This window comes from Cervus elaphus, chromosome 14, assembly GCF_910594005.1.
Source record: "Cervus elaphus chromosome 14, mCerEla1.1, whole genome shotgun sequence".
Lineage (NCBI taxonomy): Eukaryota > Metazoa > Chordata > Mammalia > Artiodactyla > Cervidae > Cervus > Cervus elaphus.
In genome coordinates this window covers 21434276-21458889 of record NC_057828.1, presented here as the reverse complement: position 1 = coordinate 21458889, position 24614 = coordinate 21434276, and the positions used below count along the sequence as shown (strand labels likewise).

The 24614-nt window shown below is 35.6% G+C and overlaps 1 protein-coding gene across 1 annotated transcript in view; it reads left to right on the top strand.

Moving 5' to 3' along the window:
* The window catches only part of USH2A (usherin), an 890339-nt gene that overhangs the window by 720773 nt on the left and 144952 nt on the right, over positions 1-24614 (top strand). The window contains exons 57-60 of the mRNA XM_043922807.1: positions 2956-3139; positions 4077-4234; positions 19000-19158; positions 20546-20708. Of these exons, the coding sequence (XP_043778742.1) occupies positions 2956-3139; positions 4077-4234; positions 19000-19158; positions 20546-20708 (664 nt within the window). The remainder of the gene's footprint in view (positions 1-2955; positions 3140-4076; positions 4235-18999; positions 19159-20545; positions 20709-24614) is intronic.

Below are 24614 nucleotides of genomic sequence, written 5' to 3'. Positions count from 1 at the left end.
TTCAGCTTCAACATCAGTCCTTCCACTGAATATTCAGGACCGATTTCCTTTAGGATGGACTGGCTGGATCTCCTTGCAGTCCAAGGGACTCTCAAGAGTCTTCTCCAACACCACAGTTAAAAAGTAAAAATAGAGCACTTATTAGTTTTTCACACATTCCAATTTCATCTTATAGATCAAACCAGTGGGCACAGGGTTATTAGCAAATGGACAGAGCTTTCTCCAGCTTATATAAATATAAAACTCAAGTTTTATTTAAAACATAAAGCAATTCCAAAATGTGGCTTCATTTTATTTCATTGACTCCTCTCTACCCACAGGCTACACTGACTGATTCAAAACAGAAACTAAGCAATAGCCTTTTCTAGTACAGTAGTGATTTTTTAAAACATCCTTCAAGGTGAGAAAAACAGGACTGCAGGGAGCAGATTATGAACCAAAGCTTTATACTTTATCTCTTAAATCAACAAATTAACATCATGTTTAAATCAAAACTCTTAATTAGTTGGTTGAGTCATTTAGCAGCTGTTGGCAGAGAGACACAGACATAAAAGTATGTTATGATTTGTGTATTTGTCCAAGTATCTAACATAAAATGAGCTTTCAGAACAAAATGAACTACTTTCTTCTCAGAAGTAGGTTGTTCTTAGAAAATCAGTAAGTTTGAGCCATGTTTAAGTCTATCTAGATTCTTCCAGAATGTTGCAAGTAAATTGCATTTGAATGCCCTGAGATTTTTTTCTTATAAAAGTGTTGAAATCTTCCCCTTTACTGAGTAACTTACACAGGAGATACACTCGATCAAAAACTATTGATTATTGGGAACCTAATATTGAAATGAGTTTTTAAAAACTGAAGAAGAGAGTTACAGTGTCTATTCAGAGCATGACCAGATGACAACATGAAATGGGAGATTGATCTTTCTCATTGCTAGGTTCTCCATCAATATGTTTTTATACTTATAAAGAGTACTTAAATGTTTGACCTTGAATTACAGTTGTTTGTATATACATTTTATCTTTTATACAGAAGGGTATCAATTCTTTGTAAGAATGAGCTATATCTTAGTCATATTTGCATTCCATAAATATAATAATTTGCAGGATGTATATTTTCAATAAATTTATTCATTTAATATTTATTAGGCATTGTGCTATCCATAAAGGTACATGGGCTACTAATACAGAGCAGATCCCTGCCTTCATGGGGCTAACTTTGTATTAAAAGCAGGAGAGAGAAATAGTCATAAAAACATGAAAATAATGATGATATAAAAAAAAGATTATAATGTTTTGCGTATTGAGAGGAAAATAGAAAAGGGTATATATATGATCGAGAGGAACAAGGTGGGGATTACTTCAGACTGTGTTAAAGTTATGGTTAGGCAATAGTGGTCAAAATAAGCTCCCCCTGATAAGGTGATATTTACACAGGTCACTGAACTTGGAGAATAAAATGCATAATTGTCATGTGTCATGAACAAAGATGTTCCAGTTGTAGGAACTGGAAGTGCAAAAACTCAGTGGTGTGAAAGAAGTTGAAGCATTCTTAGGCTGGAAATGAGTCTAGTGTGGCTGGAGCTTCATGAATGATAGAGAGAATGGTGCCAGGTAGGCCAGAGCCAGAAAAATTAGGATCATACAAGTTATCATAAGGAATTAAAATTACACTATATGAACAATTTCAGAAGGGTTGTATATTTTACGAAGATTCAGTTCAGTTCAGTCACTCAGTCACGTCTGACTCTTTGCGACTCCATGAACGGCAGCACACCAGACCTCCCTGTCCATCACCAACTCCTGGAGTTTACTCAAACTCAAGTCCATCGAGTCGGTGATGCCATCCAGCCATCTCATCCTCTGTTGTCCCCTTCTCCTCCTGCCCCCAACCCCTCCCAGCATCAGGGCGGTTACATTAGCTTAAAGACACACTTTACATACTTTTATAAAGGTTACAGTGAAATAAAAACAGACAAGATTTAAAACATGGACACTACTTTATCACAGGAGTTCATGAGAGGGAGAAATGTAGTTTGGATCAAGAGAGGTAAAAATATAAGGACTATGCACATTCAGAGTAGAATCTGCAGGACTCGATGATAGTTTCCACTTAGGAGCGAAAAACTAAAATCCTCAAGATAATTTTTTTGTGTTTTCCCCAAGAAAGTGAATAGTTGGATAAGAGTGGAAGACAAATAGATGGTAGACCAGAAAACCAAGAGTTCCATTTTTAGACATTTTAGGTTTTTGAAATGTAATTAGTTATCCAGCTGGAGGTAGATAATGTTAGAGAGTAGAATCAAGGGTGTGACGCTCGGGAGAGAGGTTTAGCACAGAGTTGGGCATCGAGCAGTGCTCAACATATAAACAATGTTTAACATTGAGACTAAATGATCATCTGCAAAGAGAGTGTTAGGAAAGATGAGGAGAGGGAAGTGTAAAGAGCCTAGTTCTCTAAGGCACTACATCATTTTGGAGTATAAGAAGGAAAGAGAAGCCAGTAAATGAGACTGAAAGAAGTAACCAAAAAAAAAAAAGAATCAGAGTGCAGTGTTAGAAATGCAAAATATGCTTGTTCATTGAATTTGATAATTCAGGCAAACACTGGATTATGATTCCAAGTAAATAGGCATCCAAGTTGAGAATCCCTGGATAGTCTCTTAGGCCTTCATGATACTCAGAGTAACAGCCAACACAGAGAAATTTTCCACCCCTAGTTATCTGGTACTTTCTAAAGGTAATTCATAATAATAATAATAATTAAAGCATTAAAAAATATATTTGCATCCAATTATGTATCTTAACTCCAAAGCAAATAAAATGTATTTTTGTTGCTTACCATGATATATTTTTTTTATCAATAGATAAAAATATAGTATGTGAGGGGTTGGTATGACTTTTGATAATGTGCTTATCATATCCTAACAATAAAAATTCACTGTATTATCTTTGCCAGGAGTTTGGGTGACACCTCGACACATTGTTGTCAATTCTACAACAGTGGAGTTATTTTGGAGCCCGCCAGAAAAGCCCAATGGCCTCATTTCTCAATATCAATTGAGTCGTAATGGAAGCTTGATTTTCCTGGGGGGCAGTGAGGAGCAGAATTTCACTGATAAAAACCTGGAGCCCAACAGCAGGTAAACTAAAAGAAAACTTTACTAGTCATATGGTGAGAATTTTAGATTTTTCAGGGTCAAGAACAAGTCCATCTCCAACTGAAATAATATTATATCAATTGGTTGATTAATCTCCTCATGTATTAGCTATTCCATAGCTAATGAGATCTCTTAATTTATTTCAGACAGAAGACCCAAGCACTAGCTCATTATACTAGTCCTCAGAGGATGTGAAATTCCTTTAAAATGTAAATAAATAATTAGTCTTTTATTTGACATGAGAACTTTTAAGTATATTAAATATACAAAGCATTAAATTTTTTTAATTATCAAATGATCTTCAAAAACATGCATCCCTGAACTAGCAAGGAAAGAGATTTAAAGAGGTTTGTTTTATATCAACAGCCTTTATTTCTGGTATAGTGTTTTCTCTACTTGTGATACTATGTATAGACCTGAGTGGTTTGGGGGGAAAGTTCCACATATTTGCAATTCATTGCCATTCATTTCTCAGCAGAGATAAAATATATCTTGGATCAACAGATGTTTTATTGCAGGGAGTAGAGTTCAATTTAGTTTTATTGTAGAGAGTAGCAGATCAATTTAGAAACATCTTTCTCTAAACATACTTCCCTAAACTCTAAGCCATTAAAGATGGAGAAGATTCATTTGAATCCTCCACAATCCACCAGCACAATCCAAGACTTTCCTGAAATCTTTAAGAAAAGCAATTAATTACTCAAGGGTTAAAAATAAAATGGGAAAAGGACCAAAACAGTGGAGAGAGCGTTGCCTGTGGTAGGAAAACTATAAGCTCTATAGTAAAGTTTCTGAATAGGAAGCAGGGAATTTGAAGTTTGTCACAAATTTAGGACTAAGCAATAGATAGAAAACTCAACAATCAATGTTCAGTTCCCCGTGCATTGCTTTATCACAATTCTTTCTTTTTGAAATATAGATATGTTTATAAGTTAGAAGCCACAACTGGAGGTGGCAGCAGTTCAAGTGATGAGTACATTATACAGACACCTATATTAACGCCAGAAGAAATCCAGCCTCCATATAACATCACAGTAATTGGGCCTTATTCCATATTTGTAGCTTGGACACCACCAGGTAAGAAATAGAACTAGTGCGTGTGTATAAAACATTTTAGAGGAAATTAACTGGAAATAGGATGAAAATGTGAATTTAGTAGGTCAGAAGGACACAGTCTGTCTCTGGATAAGTATGAACAGAATAAACCAAACCACACTCACAAGTGTTTATATGCATAAGCATTTATATACATGCATATAGATAGATATAAGTGTAGGTGTGCAGATAAAGATGTATAGATACCTAGATATATACATTTCTATCAAAGCAATACTTTCAAATATCAACACCTGAAAATCTCTTCTTGTTCATACATATCCAAGGTAAGTAACATAGGTCTGAATTACCTTGAACATTTCTACAGGATCCCCCAGATTGAATTGTTGGTGTTATAGTCGTGAATGGGGAATCCAGAAAAAAATGGGCCACTCCATTCATATACCTTGAGTTGTGACCAGTGTGGTAGCTGAATTTTACCTCTTCGAGCTGTGTAGCCTCCATCAAACCATTGACTTAATAGTGGGTTGCTTTTGTAGTTTAGTGCATTATTATTTGGAATATAATAATCATCCTTAACCAAAATTCTGGTTGCATTAACCCTGTGGGTTAAAGATTACAGTGAAATCTTGCTTTGTCTTTTAACATGCAAGGTATATGAAAGTTTTGTTTCAGTAAAATTTAAAACTGATTTTTATTGTACTATGCACTTCGAAGATATGTGGTTTTATTTTGAACATCTGGTCTTAATATGAAGTTGAAACATGAAATGAACACAAAACCCTGTTGTCCCCATGAGATTAAGCTTAACCACATTTCTACATGGTACTGAAAATAATTGGTTAACAGTCATTGGGCTCTCAGCATATCTATTTTGTAAAATACTTAACAAAGACTTATCTTTCATTGAATTGAACATGATTCAGTCAAAACAGGTAATATAGTCATAAGAATAACATAAAGGCCTAAATGTATAAAACTTAAATTCTCATGAACCAACATCCTTCTGCTATTGGTTTTAAGAACAAAGTATAAACATAATCTAAGAACAAAGACAAAAGGGTCTTTTTTGAGTCAAATCCACAGACAAAAATCTCTCAAGACTTTCTAAGCAAAGAAAACTTAAGTTGCTTAATATATTTAGTTGTTAAATATAAATGATTCCATTCACCTTTGTTTTAAAATGAATATGTAACATACTAAATTAAACAAATGAGGAGATAATCAATAGTACCAGAATGTGTCATCAAGTGCTGTAATCTTTATCTCAGTTTTAGAAGCATGGATATTCTTGAACAATGCTTTTAATTTTAACAGAGGAAAACCCAAATCTTGTACTGCAAAAAATATATAAATTTAGGGACTTCCCTGGTGATCCAGTGGGTAAGACTAGATGCTCCCAGTGCAAGAGACCTGAGTTTGATCCCTGCATGCTGCAAATAAGACCCAGGGCAGCCAAATAAATAAATTTTTTTAAATCTGCAAATTGATATATTCTTTTATGAAATTGATTTCTCTCTTCATTGAAGAGCATGACTATGTTATCTCCTTTTAGCATGTTTCTCCATGGCATTTTTATGGTGTCATGATGTTTTTGCCCCACAAAGTAAAATGAGGCATCACAGAGCCAGCCTAAGGTCAGATTTAGCCTGTTGTCTGGAGACCTCTCAAATTCGGTCCAGGGTCTTCTACTATCCAGGTTCTCAAAGAACATAAAGGAAAGTTCAGGGTGATATGTAAAGTTGATGGTTTCCTAGCCAAGCAACCAGGAATTTTCCATAGTGTATCAAATTCCTTGTCATGTTCACATTATAACATGCCTAAATTGCCATTGCTAGTCTTAAGACTTTACACTCAGTAGGATTTGAAAGCATCTTTCTTTTTTCTTTTTTTTTAATTTTTTTTGGAGTATAGTTGATTTACAGTGTTGTGTTCGTTTCTGCTATACAGCAAAATGAATCAGTCATACGTATACATATATTCACTTTTTAAGATTCCTCCCCTATGTAGACCACTACAGAGTTTTGAGTAAAATTTCTTGTGCTATACAGTAGATCCTTGTTACTTGTCTATTTTATATGCAGTAGCATGTATATGTCAGTCCCAGTCTCCCAATTTATCCCTTTCTTCCCTTTTCCCCTTGGTATCCATGTTTGTATTCTACATCTGTGACTCTTTCTGTTTCATAAATAAATTCATTTGTAGCACTTTTTTAGTTTCCACGTATAAACAACTTCATATATTTGTGCTGTCTATTAGCTGATCTTAAATAAGTCAGTTTGTCTGAGTCTCAGTTATCTCCATCTGTAAAATGGAGATAGTTGTAGCACCCCCATGTAGGGTTACTCTAATGATTAAATGAGATAACTTACATAGCTGACATATCATCTGGTCTGCAGACTGCACTCAGCCCCTTGGTCGTGTGTGACTCTCTGTGACCCCATGGACTGCAGCCCACCAGGCTCCTCCGTCCATGGAATTTTCCAGGCAAGGATATTCTATAGGTGGTGATAATTTTTGGATAATTAGTTTTACCTTTAATTATTTTTAAATTAATTTTACTGAAGTAGAGTTGTTTACAATGTTATATCACTTTCTATTGTACCAAAAAATGAATCAGCTATACATATACATACACCCTCTTTTTTTAATTTCCTTCCCATTTAGGTCACCACCGACAGTTGAGTAGAGTTTTCTGTGCTGTACAATAGGTTCTCATTAGTTATATATTTTATACATCGTAGGGACTATTTGTCTATCCAATCTCCCAATTCATAACATCCCTCTTCCTTTCCCCGCTTGGTATCTATGTTTGTTCTCTACATCTGTGCCTCTATTTTGCAAAGAAGTTCATCTACACCATTTTTTATGGATTTCGTATATAGATGTGTTAATATACAATATTTGCTTTTTTCTTTCTGACTTACTTCTGTATGACAGTGTCTAGGTCTGTCCACATCTCTACAAATTTTAAATATGTATTTGTCCCAAGATCTGTTAGATCCCAAGGCCCCCACTTTCAAAATGATAAAACTGTAGGCTGAAAAACTGGGTTTGTAAATTTTGAGACTTTCCTTGAATTTTGACATGTTTTTCTTTGAGTTAAGAGCATTTCTTGAGCATCATATTTCTATGTTTAATGTATAATGTTTCTACTTAAAAAAGGATCATTGTGAAATAAGACATGAATTTTGCTTTTTTAATGTCACCTTAACCCTTATCCACCTCAGGCTTTGTAGAAATCGTTCATTGTAGCCCATCCTGAGGGATATCGTAGAAATGCTTTACATGCTAACTCTAACACTGTAACCAATGGTTAATAAATCTATAATATCCAGACCTGTCAATCTTTTAGTTTCAGATGCACAAAATCCATTACAGAAACCCTATAATATATGGAAAGATTAAAATCTTAAATTAAACTTTTTTCCTGGTGCCTAGAAGGATTTTGGACTCAGTAAACAGGCAGATGATTTTGACTTGTGTATAATCTACAGTTGATTTTATTGGAAAGTACCTCATGCTGTGTTTTGATTTAGATAATAAAAACATTTTTTCTGTTCCTGAAGAGTCACAAATATATATTTTAAACAGGAAGAAAACAAACTTGTTATAACTGGAGGTTGTTTATTTGCCGACAATCAAGATCTTTCTATGTATTCATCATAGGATCCTGCCATTACAAAGTGATTACATCATACACAGGGCTGGAAAATGGACAGTCCATGCCTGTAGTTCCCCAACCTGAATGAACATTAGAAGCACCTGGAAAGCATGTGCAAAGATAAGCTCTCAACCCCAAGTTTATGAATAAAAATATCCTGGATGGAATTAAGTGCCGTAGGTCAGCGGTCCCCAATCTTTTTGGCACCAAGGACTAGTTTTGTGGAAGACAGTTTTTCCATGGACCCAAGGGGCAGGGGATGGTTCTGGAGTGACTCAAGCACATTACATGTATTACATTTTATGGGCGTGCATACTAAGTTGCTTCAGTCATGTCCAACTCTTTGCAATTTCATGGACTGTAGCCTGCCAGGCTCCTCTGTGAGGTTCTCCAGACAAGAATACTGGAGTGAGTTGCCATGCCCTCATCCAGGAGACTTTCCCGACCCAGGGATTGAACCCGTGTCTCTTAGTTCTCTTGCATTGTAGGCAAAAATCCTGTAGGCAGGATTTTTACCACTAGCACCATCTAGAAGCACATTCTGCACTAATCTGACAAGATGTACCAGTCTGCAGCCTGGAGGTTGGAGACCCCTGCTGTAGGTCTCTGTGATGTGCTCCAAGTGTAGTAGTAACCATGGATCACCCACATCAGGCAAAAGTGATCAGTTACAATAAAACTCTGAAAATGTGAATTAGACCAGTTTCCCTTGAATGTCCAAAGCCAAATTAATGGTTAACTTAACCAATTTTTTCACATACTTTTTTGGGTCAGTAGAGATGGAGTGACCTTACATAGGTAAGTTGCTGGGAGGAAAAAGTCTCTGTGGTTGCCTGGCAACAAAAAATGACTTTGGCAATTAAGTGGGCTCTAAGTTTACATGTTATTATTTCAATGATATGTATGAATTGTATTATTATGCTATCTATAAATAGTATTATTATTATAAGTCCTATTATTAATAGTACAAGGGTGCAGCCCAGAAAATATATGAGAATATTCAAAGGAAGAGAAATTGTGGTAATGATGGCAAGTATCATACATATTCATTAACATTACATGTTTATATTTGCCATTTGTTAAATTCCTAGTTTATGCCAAACACTTTGATAAGCACTTTCCCTGCCTTACTACAGTTGATTCTCATGCGAACCTTGGAAAACAAGTAATATCATCATCAAAATATTAAGATAAGAAACTTGAATCTTGAACAAGTAATGTAATTCACTCAAGATCACCCAGTTGAGTCAAGATTCAGACTCAGGTCTGCTGCCTACTACTTACTGCCTTATAAAAGCAATTCCTTCCTGTCTTCAGCTTAACTCTTGAATTCACATCATACTTTCTTTTTATTGCCCAAAGTCTTTCAGATTTATGATACAGCAACTAGGTTTTCTGAAATAGTAGCCCAGAGGGCCAAGACCCAGAACTAGGTGTTGGCCAAAACTGAATAATTTGGGCAGGGGGGGTTTGGTTTTAAGGAATTAATTATGGAAATTGGCAAACCCCTTAAGGGAAAATATCTCTTGCGGTGTGAAGAGACTAGTAACCAGAATCCTTTACTGACCCATCCAGAAGTACAGAAAGAATAACATGACTTAGCAAAACTAGATTCCATGTCCAGGAAGATCTTAATTAGGAGAGAGAGCATAAGAGTCATTACTCAATTAACTACAAAGAGGTTCCACCCATGGCTGATTCATGTCGGTGTATGGCAAAAAGCAGCACAATATTGTAAAGTAATTTTCCTCCAATTAAAATAAATTAATTAATTAAAAAAGAAAGACTTTTAACACCTTGGTAGACATTCTTTTGGGCTTTCCAGATGGCTCAAGTGGGAAAGAATCCACCTGCCAATGCAGATGATGCAGATTTGATCCCTGGGTTGGGAAGATTCCCTGGAGAAGGAAATGGCAACCCACTCCAAAATTTTTGCCTGGAAAATCCCATGGATAGAGGGACCTGGAGGGCTAGAGTCCATGGGGGTGCAAAAGAGTCAGATACAACTTAGCAAGTAAACAACAAGAGACATTCCCTTACCTCCCAGATAAATCTTGGTTCATTTTATAGCATTTATTACTTGATAAATGTTAGTAGTAAGATTATCAAAACCCTCCAAACTCTAGAAAATTGAGATTTCCACTTTTTTGTACACCATTTGTATCTTCAACTTAGATGACATGCAAACAACATATCCTTATAAAATATTTGCTGAATTAATAATGAAAGAAAATGGTGAGAAAACTTCCAAAATTTATCATTCAGGGAAATATAAATAAATTTTAGATTTTCTGCCATTTAAAATTATTCAGACACTTGTTTTCCTGTAGAAACCCACGTTCAGGGGGCACTGGCTCTGTGCTGGCCATTCTTACTTTAATCTACAGTAGCATAAACAGGGTTAGTTTATTCCTAAACATTTCTTCTCACCTTTTACCAGCTCTGAACCTTGGGTCAGAACTTAAACATTTATATTAAAGATGAAAAAGGATATATGTTACCTTAATGATTGAAAAAGTATAGAAAACGAAGTAGAAAATACTTCATGGGACACAAATGATTTTCTAAGATTAAGAATTGAGATACGCATCCCTACCATTTCAGAACCCAAACATTCAAAATTATTTAAACTCTGAAGGTAATAATGGGACTTTCTAATTTATCAAGGTGATGACTCTATTTTGAACTGTCCTAGCCCTTAATCATCTTCTAATTAACAATGTCATTGGATCCAACATCCGCTTTTTCTCACTAAAGATAATGAGTTATTTAGGCTTGATGCATAATGTTGAAATACTGGTGCCTTTCCTTTCACATTTATCTCTTAGTCCATTACCTCTGTTGCCAGTTCTTCTACTGAGAAATCATTTAAATTAATATTGCTTAGGAATATAAATGATTTTTATTAATCAAGTTTTAATTAAGGGGTGGCTATTGGCCTCTCTGTAGACATTAAACATCTTGGTGTCCAGTGAACTAATCAATGCAGTGTATTATATCAGATACTGTCCATTTAAAGTCAAATTGGCATAAGACTTTTTAAAGTATTCATGTCACATTAATCAGGATAATTCAGCACTGGCAGTTGTTTCAAGCTTCTTATGTGTGCCATAGACAAGTGGCAAGTAGTGCTGAGTTTCAGAAAAAATGTAAAATCATTGCAATGATTTGTAGTTTATTTTGTGTATTAATTTACCTATATTGTTTCAGTTTTACTGAGTATAATTAACAAATGGTAATATATTTAAAGTGTATAATGTGATCATTTGATATAAGTGTACATTGTGAAACTATTTCCACCATTAATTTAATTAACACATTCATTATCTCATATATTCTCTCATTTTTCTTTGCTTTTCTTTGTTATTTTTTTTTTCCCTGGTGGGAACACAAGTTCTATTCTCTTAGCAAATTTCAGTTGTACAATACAGTTCATTTCAGTCACTCAGTCATGTCCAACTCTTTGCGACCCCATGGACTGCAGCATACCAGGGCTCCTTATCCATCACCAACTCCCAGAGTTTACTCAAATTCATGTCCATTAAATCAGTGATGCCATCCAACCATCTCATCTTCTGTCGTCCCCTTCTCTTCCCACCTTCAATCTTTCCCAGCATCAGGGTCTTTTCTAATGAGTTAGTTCTTTGCATCAGGTGCCCAACGTATTGGAGTTTTAGCTTTAACATCAGTCCTTCCAATGAATATTCAAGACTGATTTCCTTTAGATGGACTGGTTGGATCTCCTTGCAGTCCTAGGGACTCTCAAGAGTCTTCTCCAACACCACGGTTCAAAAGCTTCAATTCTTTATTGTCCAAATCTCACATCCATACATGACTGCTGGAAAAACCATAGCCTTGACTAGACAGACCTTTGTTGGCAAAGTAATGTCTCTGCTTTTTAATATGCTGTCTAGGTTGGTCATAACTTTTCTTCCAAGGAATGAGCATCTTTTAATTTCATGGCTGCAGTCACCATCTGCAGTGATTTTGGAGCCCCCCAAAATAAAGTCAGCCACTGTTTCCCCATATGTTTGCCATGAAGTGATGGGACCAAATGCAATGATCTTAGTTTTCTGAATGTTGAGATTTAAGCCAACTTTTTCACTGTCCTCTTTCACTTTCACCAAGAGGCTCTTTAGTTCTTCTTCACTTTCTGCCATAACAGTGGTGTCATCTGCACAATATGGTATTATCATCTATATAGTCACCGTGTTTTACAATCAGTCCTCAGACCTTATTCATCTTATAACTGAAAGTATGCACCATTTACTAACTTCTCTTTATTTCACCCATCCTCTCAACCCCTGGCAACCACCATTTAGTCTGTTCTATGGGTTCAGCTTTCTTTAAAAATGAGTCCATGTGTAAGTGATACCATTCAGTATTTGGCTTTCTCTGTCTGGCTATATCACTCAATATCCTCCAGTTTCATCCATGTCATAGCAAACAACAGGCTTTCCTTTTTTAAGATTGAACAATATTCCCATCTTAAATCTATTCCATTGTGTCTGTATCATATTTTCTTAATCTGTTCATCCATTAATGGACATTTAGGTTGTTTCTATACCTTGGCTATTATGAATAATGCTGCGGTGTACACAGCAGTGCGATTGTCTCTTTGAGATAATGACCTCATTTACTTTGAATATATACCCAGAAGTTGAATTGCCAGATCACATAGTAGTTCTACTTTTAATTTTTTTTTTTTTTTGAGAAACCTTCATGGTGTTTTCCATAGTGGCTGTATCAGTGTACATTCCCAACAACAGTGTACAAGGTTTTCTTTTTCTCTACATCCTTACCAGCGTTTGTGATTCCTGTCTTTTTTGGTAACAGAGACCCTAACAGGCGATCTCATTGTGTTTTTGATTTGCATTTACCCATTGATTATTGATGGTGAGCACTGTCTCATGTACCTATTGATCTTTTGTATATCTTCCTTGGAAAAATGTCTTTTCAGATCCTTTGTCCATTTTTTAATTGGGTTATGTTTTTTATTATTGGATTGTATGGGTTCCTCATATACTTTGGATATTTAATCCCTCATTAGATATGTGGTTTGCAAATATTTGCTTTTATTCCATAGGTTGTCTTTTCATCCTATGAATGGTTTCCTTTGCTGTGCAGAAGGAAACCTTAGTCTAATGGAGTCTGATGGAGTCCCTTAGTCTGATGGAGTCTGATGGAGTCCCTTAGTCTGATGGAGTCCCATCTGTTTATTTTTGCTTTCATTGTCTTTGCTTTTGACGTTTAGTAAATTTATCTTACCTTTTTGAGTTCTAACGTGTGCTTGGCATTTTGAAAGAGGTTGACACATATCTCATTTAATGTTCATAATAACTTGTAGTACATCCAATATTCTCCCTTTGTTGCTAATGAGAAAAGTTAATTTTGGTGCTGAAAGCTTTTCTCTAGGTGATTCATCACATAGGTGTCAGTGCCAACTAGCAATAAATTTCACTCCAAATCCTTTGAGCAAACACACTATTCCATATTTTTACACTATTTTTCTACCTAAACAGTGTGTAAGGCAAATTATTCTCTTCTGCATTCTACCACAATCCAGTTCAAAACTGAAAAAACTATTGCCATAGATACAGCAAGCATATATGAAGACAAGTGGTTCAAGGGCAGTTCATCCAGTAACCCAGTAGGATCATTTTATTTGCAGCTTAAAATTTCACAGGATGTAATTCATTTACATTTGAGTGGATTGATTCATCTATTCATTTCAACAAATGTGAAGATGTTTACTAAGTCCCTCTCTGGGGGGTGCCAGGCATGATTCTAGACATTTTGAGTTTAAAAGAAAGAAGGAGTGAGATATTGTCCCTCTTGTCAAAAACTCTGCCATCTAGTTGAACAGAAAAGGTATAAAATTATACAAACTATGTAAAATTTCCATACAGTTGGTATGGATGTGTGTTTAAGAGGGTCCAGTTTCACTTCCATAGCCCCCAAAGGAAATTACCAACATACCCACATCTCTACAAAGGAGACATGCGGCTAATTTGTTAAAAGCATTATGTTAAGCACAGCCCGTGGTTTGAAGCAAATGCAGCTATCAAACCAATAGTTTCCCTCTTAGAATTGTTCTTGCTCCAGCTCCTAAAAAAAGATTTTAAAAAAGGATTATTTGATTGACTTGTCCCATTGTAAAGTATGCACCTGCTGTGAAATGAAGCCATGGAGGGAAAAAAAAGTTGAATAATTTAACTTTTTTATTTGTAAAGATAATCAGGGTTTTTCTGATTACATCTTAACTTCATAAATGTTAAATAACCTATCAGCATCTAGTTGTTGTAAATTATGAAAAGGAGCCTTGCAAGGAATATTAACCAACGAAATCTTTGTTCTTTAGTGAACAAGAAAATGTGTTATGGCAGCTTGTCATCGTGCGACTGGTAACTTTGACACCAAATAACAAAACTGCCATTTGCACTTAGGGTAAATTGGTTCACATGGGTTTCCGCTGCTCCTCTTGCTCTGACATAAATTTATGAACTCAGGAACTAACCAAGCCGTGTGGCTTGCCAGCTGACTTTAACAAATATGCCCATTTCATTTCATTTAGTCGTCAGAATACCAGGGGGCTAGGTCATTTCAGACTCATTGCAGATGGTCTAGGGTTTGCAGGACACGGGAGGCTTTCATGTCACTGTCCTGTAAATTATGACAGTGGAGGGGGCCTTCTTTCCTTAATAAGTGCATGTCAATGCTTGACATGTTCACAGCTTCAAGGAGCACTTTCTGTTTCCACACCTTACAGGTGTATGTAAAGGACATTTATTTCTGATTAACCAAGACGTGAAAAATGCATTTTCTGGGTACACACTTTGACCAGCCATGATCAAGATTATGTCTATATTTGAAATGTGGTGTAAGTACAGTTTTGTTCCCTGACCTCCTAGGAGTCCTGTCTTTTAAGCAGAGAAGATACTGGAAGCAGACCGGAAGTGGCAGACATATAATAAGGTGCAAACTCAGACAAATTGAACAAAAGACCACTCTAAATTACTGCTGAGAATAAAGACTAGGATATCTTCATGGCTACAACTTTTACATATCCAAGTATATGTAAAAAATAAAACTAGATAAGCAACTTTTGTTATAATAATAATTGCTTGATTCAGTATAACATTGATTTGTAATCGGAATAACTGCTTTATATAAAAGATGGGTTCAGCAGTGTTTGTGGGCACATGGAAACAGTGTCATAGCTATGGGGTATTTTTTTCCCATTTTGCTCAATTTCATTTTGTTGTATAGAGATGTCTGTCATTTACTTGGCACTTCCTGTGTTGTAGTAAGGAACTAAAATATTTTCAATACATTTTTAATTAATTCTTTCATCTCTTTATGAGGTGGCTATTAGTGTCACCATTTTACAGAAGAAGAGACTGGTGTCCGCAGAGGATCAAGAATTTACTAGGGAATAAGGAAGGTAGAAGAGGGATTTGATCTGACTCCATCCTGTGGTTTATCTAGTTCATCAAGAATTATAGGATATTTTCCAAAGTGTGTTTGCCAAACTTTTCCACAAGATCTGTCCTAGGATCAGAGATGACAGAATAAACATGTAATCTGAGGAGGTTTGAAAAAACCTGAAGCAGTCATCATAACCTGGTAAATTATTTTAAGGTCTCACTTTTTATCTTAAAATTTCATGCAAATTTGACGTTGAATTCCAATGTGTTTGTCTACATCCAAAAAACAGTGTATTGTGGAATTTATCATTCAGGGGTACTTTTTCTACCCTTTTCTTCTATTGATAATCTCTTTAGCTAAAGCATAATATGCTATTGTATTTCTGGATGTTAAATCAATCTGAAGAGAGCCAACCCCAATAACAGGCTCAATGTCCAGGCAGTTCTTCCTCTCTTCATTTTGCCATAAATACGTGTGCACAAACAGCAACCTTTTCCCCCACTGCCTTACAAACTATGTTAGGGCAACAACAAGGAGAAATGCCCGAATCTGAGGCACGATTCTGTGACCTTCCAAGACCTTCTGGAGGGATATTTCCATAACCGTATCTTCTGCTGAAGGTCAAATTGCAAACCAAGACGGTCCCTGACTCACTTGTCAATCTCTTTTACTACTTGGAGCAGTACTCCCCAAAGACCATCTTTAGTAGAGAAAAAGAAAACCCTGATTAGATTGCTCTTTTATTTTACCTCTAATACAGTTCTTAAGTTTTTCTCATCCGTTAGTGAACTCAGTCTCCAATGGTCCCTGTAATCAACTCACTTCATCCAACTCTCAAACTTTGTTTTAATTATAGCAGTCTTACTGGGAGAAGGAAAAGCGTTCCCAATTTTGTCTTGCAGTTAAGAATGAGGCCTTGAAGAATATCTTCTAAATGAGCTCATTACATGTACTCACAATTCCATTAAAGAGAAAATGAATTTACTTAAATTTTCTAGGTATTAATCTTTGCTGTGAGATCTGAAAAAAAAATAATAACGTAGAATTTTCTGTTACTTGAGGCTGAGCAGAGGCATCATGGTACCAGTCTGCTTTTCATCCCGTGTCTAGGGAAGATTACACATGATGAATCATTTTAAAGCAATAGTAAGTGACAAAAATTAGATGATGCTTGACTGCACCACAAATAGTATTTATACGTGTTCAACACACTGGTTCTGTCCACATAAACTTTTTCTGCTGGTGTGCAGTTAGTTCACTCTGAAGTGACTATATATTCAAAATAATTTAGTAAAGTTCTCATCACTCACTTGCACATATACTTTTCTAATTTTGTGCATTTTAGGGAGAAAAATCCACACTCATTTTTTGTGAACAGAAATAGTGGGGTTCTGCTGGTTTTCCCTAGTTTGGGCAGGGGAGTTATGTGTTTCACAAATTCTACAAGTCAAAACTAGTTGGGGAAAGAGGGACATGTTTGTCCTTGTCTCCAAAAATACTTTGACAAAAGTCCACAAATGTCCAGGATATATGTATCCCATTTTGGGAAATCTGCTCTTCAGAACTTTAAATCTTCACCTGTAATTTTGTTCCATCAGTGGTAATTCTGACTCTTCCTTCATCTTTGCCCCTGTACCTCATCTGTCTCCGAGACTTGTTCTGCCTGTCTATGTGTTCTCTCAAAATGATCCTTTCACTTTTTCCTCTGATTGTCCTAATCCAAGTCTTTTATCAAGAGACAGCATAAATATAGAGAGATAAGCTTTGGTATCAAATGGACCTGAGTTCAAGTTTTGCTGCCTCTATTAATCTATGTGATATCTGTAACAAGTTTCTCCTATGAGCCTGAGTTTTCTTATTTAAAAAAAAAAATGGTAGTAATATTTATCTTACAATATTGTCTCCTGGTTTCATTCATTCATTCAATCAACATTTGAGCTACTGATCTGTACTCAAATCTAAGCATTGGAACTGCCTTAAAGAGGAGAACACAGTCCCCAACTGTACAAAGTTGACATTCTAGTGATATTAAAGGAGATAATATATGATGCCTGACATAAGACAGGAATGCAGTGAAATGCTGTTTTGTTTGTGTTGTTTCTACAACCGTGCAATGACTTTCAAATTGATAGCTCTTCCTTCTGGTTCACACGTTTTCTATCTATCATTCACTTGCCAGCAGTGGTATCTTCCTAAAATATAAGTTAGATCCTGTTAACACCTACAGAGTCTTGTGTTGCTGATTGCATATAAAACCAAAACTTCTGAAAGAAATAAAAGATAAAATAGAGTGACTCACTTGAATTTGAGAGTGGAGAAAGCAGGGTCTACTTTTAAGAGTCTTATTCTAAGGCTTCTGGTGTAGGGAAATGGGGAGAGAAAACCCAGGAAGAAGAACCCATTTGGGAGTGGAAAATAGTGTAATTCTTTTTTAGACCTTGAGATTGAGGTCTCTGTGAAGTAGAGTGTTCAAAATACAAATCCACAATGCAGGAGAAATATAAAGTCAGAGATAGGAATTTAGGAATTGATCATACAATAATAGAAGTTAAGCTATAAGGATAAAAACAACAATTTAATTGGGATGCTCTAAACTTTAAATTCTCAGTCTCAGTTGCCAAATTCAGCACCATCTGGCACCTTCCCAAAGGAACCAATTGATCAATCCTTCTGATTCTGATCAATATTTCCTTCAGAGACTCCTTATTTTAATCTATCTACATAAAGTCCTGAACACCTCTGGTTTCTGGTCACTCTTCTGCCCCTCATGTATTGGAGCTATAGCTACAAAAAGCAAAACCACATTTAATTCTTTAGACCTCATCTCTCATGGGTTATTGAATCCTATGCTATGGATTTCCTTGTCTCTGTAGCAGAGAAACTTATTTAAGTACTACAAAGGTAAGTGATGAAGCCCTCATATGTTAGAAGCTAGCAAATCAATGAGAAACTTTGGTGGGAAGCTTCATTATATTCTTCATTCAAGGCTCATATCCTCTCCTTTAAAAAGTGTGCATGTTGTTCATGACCAAATAAAACTTACAAGCATTTAATTCTGTGACCAGACTGTGAAGAGGCTAAACTGATAAGACCTCCATTCTTTAGGAGGCATTGTGAAAAATGACAGTTTTTAAACCCAAATTTCATATATATTTAGGTTCATGCATCTCACTGACAGAGTGGACTGTCCTGACTCAATAATTAATGCACTGGGAATTCTCTAGGTAGACTGTGATTTGGATTCTTTATGGGCTATTATGTCAAGGATCTGTGTCAGATGAGATGCATACCCAATGCTTGCAGAAAAATTATTGTCACAAGCAAAACTGGTGGGGTTTTTTATGTACTTTTAGAGTAAGTAAACCTAGGAAAAATGTAACATCATTTCTAAGTGCCTTGTATATATTTGCCTTGAAACATGCCTTTGTTTTTATTTGCCTATACAGTATATCGTTGAATAGAATTGTTGTATTTCATTTGTTTTTGAAAATAGATGATAAACATTTCTTACTTTTAGAATAAGCACTGTAATATTTTCCAACTCAAATTTCTTGCAATTATTAGTTGCTGTATTAGGCATTAGTGTACCTTGAAGTGTAAAATTTTAAATATACATTGTTCTTAAAAGATGAACATTTGTTGACCATTTGTTGACCAAACAGACAAACATGTGTTTTATTCTCTCTCTTTAAAGGGATCCTTGTCCCCACAATGCCTGTGGAGTACAATGTCTTACTCAATGCTGGAAGTGCAACACCTTTGATCTCCTCTGTTGGTCATCATCAATCAATCCTTCTGGAAAACTTGGCTCCATTCACACAGTATGAGATAAGGATACAAGCATGCCAAAAAGGTGAAAGTCTTTCAGACACTTGTCCAGGGTTTTTATAAAAAAGAATTTCATTTAAAATTTTTTCAATAAAAAGGAATAGATTCAATTCCTTTTTATTCAATTTTATTCAATTCAAATACAAAGACTAACATTCTATTTCTTATTTGTGCTGGACTTTGTACCCTGAAAAAATCAGAGCCCTGCATTGAGTAAAGAATTATGCATTTCAGCACATTAAATCATGAATATTTAAATATATGAAAGTGGTGGTTTTGCGAAGTCTTGTTTATAAGGCCTTTTAAAAGAAAAACACCTAGATCACATAAAGGAACCATGGGTCATATAAAACAAAATAGGCATTACAAAAGTCTAGGAAATGTCCTCACCTTGGCTATATTTCAGTTTTATTTAGGGGTGCGGTAGGAGGAAAGCAGACATTATTAAGCAGCTGAGTTACACTCAAATGAATCTCAACATATTTTACACTGCTTCCCCGATAACTGTCTCTTGAACCTAAACTGTCACCTTGAGTTTCATGGCTTCAGCTAGTGGTCAATAAAATCGTCATCTACATGTATGGTCTTGAGAAAGAGCCCCACTCACTTCCTTCATCCTTCCAAGTGTTATATAATATGTTAATACCCAACTGCTAAGAGAAAAAAGGTTTAACTCAAAACAAGTTGCTTCACCTTGGATTAAGGAAATTTACCAATCTTATATTCAACATGAAACTCCTGTCCTTAGGAACTTCTGTCTCCAAATGAATACTATTTCCCATAGAGCTGGTTAGAACTAGGGGTCTGTAATTTTGCTATGCTTTTTTTCCAAAACCGAGTCAGTTTGCCCGCTTTTCTCTACAAATCAGACCAAGACATTTTGTTTTGGAAAATATTGTTTTCCTTGTTCCAGTCTTCACCTAATCCACAAGGAAATGACTTTAAAGTTTTCTTGATTTAAAAGCAAAACCACTTTCTGCATCTCTGTGTATCCTGTGAATTTGAAACTGTATACTTCAAATGCATTATTTGACTTCTGTGTGTCAAGAGAACGATCATTTTTAAATATTGGCAAAATAAGATATTATTATTAACAGCGGGTCACACATGCACTTACTTTAATCATATTTTCACTTTCTGGTTCAAATAACTGCAGTAAACTAGAGAAAACTCAGTTCAAGGCATAAACTTTATTGTCTGTGCCTATACAAAAATGTGGTTAGTTAGTGGATTTTCCAAAAATCATTGCTTATTTAAATATTCAAATCCTGTAGAGATGTAAATGCTATATATATAGAACTGTGTATACAAAATTTCAGATACAATGATTTTCATGGTATTCCTACCCTTCTATATGTACATGTAGCTCTTTTCCTTACTTGACAAATTACTAAAGATATTTTTTTTCCAAGGAGGTTGTGGAGTTAGCAGTAGGATATTTGCCAAAACAGCTGAAGCAGCCCCCATGGATCTAAATTCTCCTATTCTTAAGGCACTGGGGTCAGCTTGCATAGAAGTTAAATGGATGCCACCTAAAAAACCAAATGGAGTCATCACCAACTACTTTATTCACAGGTAACATTGACTATTACTATTATTGTTAATTATTTAAGATTGTGCACTATTCCAGTACTGTAAACTCAAATATGTTTTCTATTTCCATAAGGGAATGAATGGAAATTCATGTTTTGAGCACCTACTGAAAACTAAAATTGGTACTGGATACTTTTACATATTATAAAAGGGGGGGGAAGCTATAACTAACATGTGACATTTATGTTTGAGCCTCTTTGAAAGATAAGACCTCATAGCCCCAAAAACCTTACCTTTGATGGACAGGAAGAGCTGTCCTCTGGAGGTTCAGTGGCCAAGAACCATAGTCATTCCAGAGGAAGAACCAGGTCTAGGACAAGAAATCTAGTTATTTCTCACCACCTAATATGTGAAATTGGAAGGGCTTTTTCTGTTCTTCAAAAGATGGCGCATCTTTTGAAGGGGGTAAGGGGAGACAGAGAGACTGAGACTCCTTGGGCAGTTTGGTTTGAGGACATTGTGCTCCTTGATCCATCTTTCACTTGATCAACATGGACATAGTTTTAAATTAATATTTCTTTAAATATGTAATGAATAAATAGGAGGAGGAGAGAGAGAGAGAGAAACGAAATAGATACAGAGAGAGAAGGAAAGGGAAAGAGGAAGAGAAAGAGCAGGAAAGGACAAAGTAAAACAAAAGCAGAGAGACGAGAGCAGAGAGCCCGCCGCTGAGAGCTGGCCGCCTGTGTTAGTCTGTTCAGGTTGCTGTAACAAAAATACCACAACCTGGGTGACTTCTAAACAACAGGTATTCATTTCTCATGGTTCTGGAGGCTGAGAAGTTTAAGATCAAGGTGCTGGCAGGTTTGCTGTCTGCTGAGGGCTCACTTCCTGCTTCACAGACGGTCATATTCTCACTGTGTCCTCACCTGGCAAAAGTGGCAGGGGGTCCTGTGGGAACTCTTATCAGGGCACTAATCCCATGCATGAGGACCCCACCCTTTGACCTAGTCACCTCCTAATATCACCGCCTAGGTGGTTAGGATTTCAATATATTAATTTGGGGGAACACATTCATTCAGATCATAGCAGTGAAACAGAAAAGACACTTTCTAAGACAGACACGGGCAGACATAAAGCTTTTGCAGATGAAAACCCCTTTCCAAAAGCCATCTATTTACATCAGGCGTACAAAGCCCACATGTTTCCTCAGATCCCCATCCCACTCGAGCATCCTTTGTTAGTCTCTCCTGGAGCCTAGCCCTCCCTCGTTTGGTCCTGTGCCCTAGACACATCGTGAAACTTAGTTTAGGCTCCTCTTGTAACTTCAGATGGTAAAACCCTTTGATTTAGACCAATCTTCATCTCTGGGTTTGTAGGAAGATTGTGATGGATGAAAGTATTATTGCATTTCTCTTTATGTAAATGACATTGCCCAGAATGAGCAAGCAAAATGTTTTCCTCTCAGCAAACATTAATTTGAAGAATAATATTTCTGATTCAAATACACACAAACATGTAAAAATGGCTAATGTGAATTTACATTTTACACTAAGCACGTTAGAGCAGCCTCTAAAATGCTCATCCTCTTGGAATAGTTTTCTTTCATCTACTTAATGCTAATTGTATGAGAAAAGCACATCAAATTCCTATTCTGAATAAAGGGAAATAAAGTATCTGTTATAGACCAGGATGTGGCTTCACTCTGTTGGTTTTGTAAATAAAGCTCATGATTACAGTGACTATTCCATGGCAGCTATAGAGAGGGAAAACAGGAAATATAATGCAGAAAGCCTGCTTCAATGAAAAATACTGTAAATTGAATTTGACAGCATTTGATGGCATTTGATTATTCTAGTCACAGCCAAACAATGATATAAAGAGTAATATGAAACAGAATGTGTTACTGCCTAGCAGACTCAAAAGCAATAAACCTTCCTCCAATGTGACACAATCACTTCACAATCATAATTGTAGCCTGTTTGATACCTCTGAGTACAGCAGAAGGGCACTGACTGACATAGATACATTTTGTTTTTTATTTAAAGTGAAATGAAAATGGCGCGCTGGGGCTTCAGATACAATCGTTATGTTCACCTACATAGGCATGAATCACTTGGCAGTTATTTCAGCTGAAGTTTAAATGTGCTTAGACAACAACAATATCAAATTTTTCTTAGATAGCTGCAAAAAAAATCAGAAATTTGTAAGGACTGAAATAGAATGTAGACACATAGTTCTTTTTCATTCTGGGACTCCATAGAGCCCCTCATATGGTTATAGCCATGAGCCTGCGGGCTTTCTGGAGAGGTTATGGCATGCAATTTCTGCTTCATCATGTGCCTCTTCTTTCTTCTATCACCACCAAAGGAAATCCATTTAGCTCAAATCAAAGACAGGGTTTGACCTATGCAGATATTTTCATTAAGTTGCAGGAAGTCAATTTGCCAATCCCGTCTTGAAAATGTTTGTCACTCTGCCCTCTCCAACTCACCAAAGCATTTTCCCTCAGTATTTCTCTTTCATTGTTTACATGTTGCCTCTAGATAGCACCCTGTTAAAAAAAAAAGGTAGGGGGCGGGGGGGAGGTCTGCCCTAATAAGCATATAAGCTATTTATGACTTTAAAAACTAAAACAAAAAATAACCTAGTAAGGAGGAGACTATTAATCCGATTGCTTCTGGTTAGTTCACCTGTTAGTTTGATATATTATTTAGGCTACTTTGTTGACCACATGTGAGTTACAAAAGAGATTTCCTACATTAGAGACAAACTTTATGTTAATGTTTTGCAAACTGTTTACTAATAGGGTTATAGATAAGGCCATCTTAGGCTTTATACAAGTATGGCTTGTATAATAAAGCTTCTTCAGCATTTCCCCTTTATTTTATATCTGTAATCTTGTAAATGGCAAAATTCACCCACAAAATGCAACTTTCATTTACAAAATCCACCAAACACTTTTTCTTAAGACTTTATAAAACACATATTAAAATGATCTCCCAATAGGAGCTTCTATTTTGAGAGAGACAAAAATGCATGGGTTTTTAATTCTCAAAAGCAGTCTCTAATTTAAAAAAATGATTTGATCAGTGTTCAATAAAAGACAAAAATATACAAACACCAACACCTGCTAAAGACTGTAAAAGTAAAAACTGATGAGCCTTCCAAGTACTCAAATAATTGAGTATTCTAAAAAGCTGCATAAGGTTTTGAAGGCTAAAATCTGAGATAGTTTGAATGGACAGGTGATATGGAAGAATATTTCAAGCAGGGTACTGTAAATAATATTTTTTAGAATGAGTAATTAAGCTGATTGAGTAAACTAAGAAAAAGGGGGCATTGATTGAAAGGTAAAGGAATTTTTATGCGATCAATTTGTGTTATGTGGAAAGGAAGTATGGATGTGAAGATAGATAGATAGAGCAGATAGATATAGACAGATAGATAGATGGAGAATGGATGATAATGTTTATTTCTACTGTAAGGTCTGGGCTCTATTACAAAGGACCTTTACTATAGTAGGAGATATAAGTCAAACTAAACAAACAGAAAAACAAGCAATATAATGTGAGAACTATAAGTATTTGTCACATTTTATTTAATGTGAAAAAATATACAGGAGAAAAGAATTCTTCCTGAAATATTTATGGAACACTTTTATTGATGGAGAATTCTTGGATATAGTTAATGTCATTAAGACTTGGCTTTACAAAATAAAAATGTAATGACTGTTTAAATTAGAAGTACTTTATTGGAAAAAAATTTTGACAATACAGAATATTACAGAGGTTGTTAATGCCTTTTTTATGATATACCCATGTCATATATAATTCCCATTGATAGATAACTATTATTCATTTTAATATTTGTAACATTAATGTTTTCTATTTTTAATTTCCCTTACATAAAAGAATTGTTCAAATTTTATTTCTGCATTTAGATACA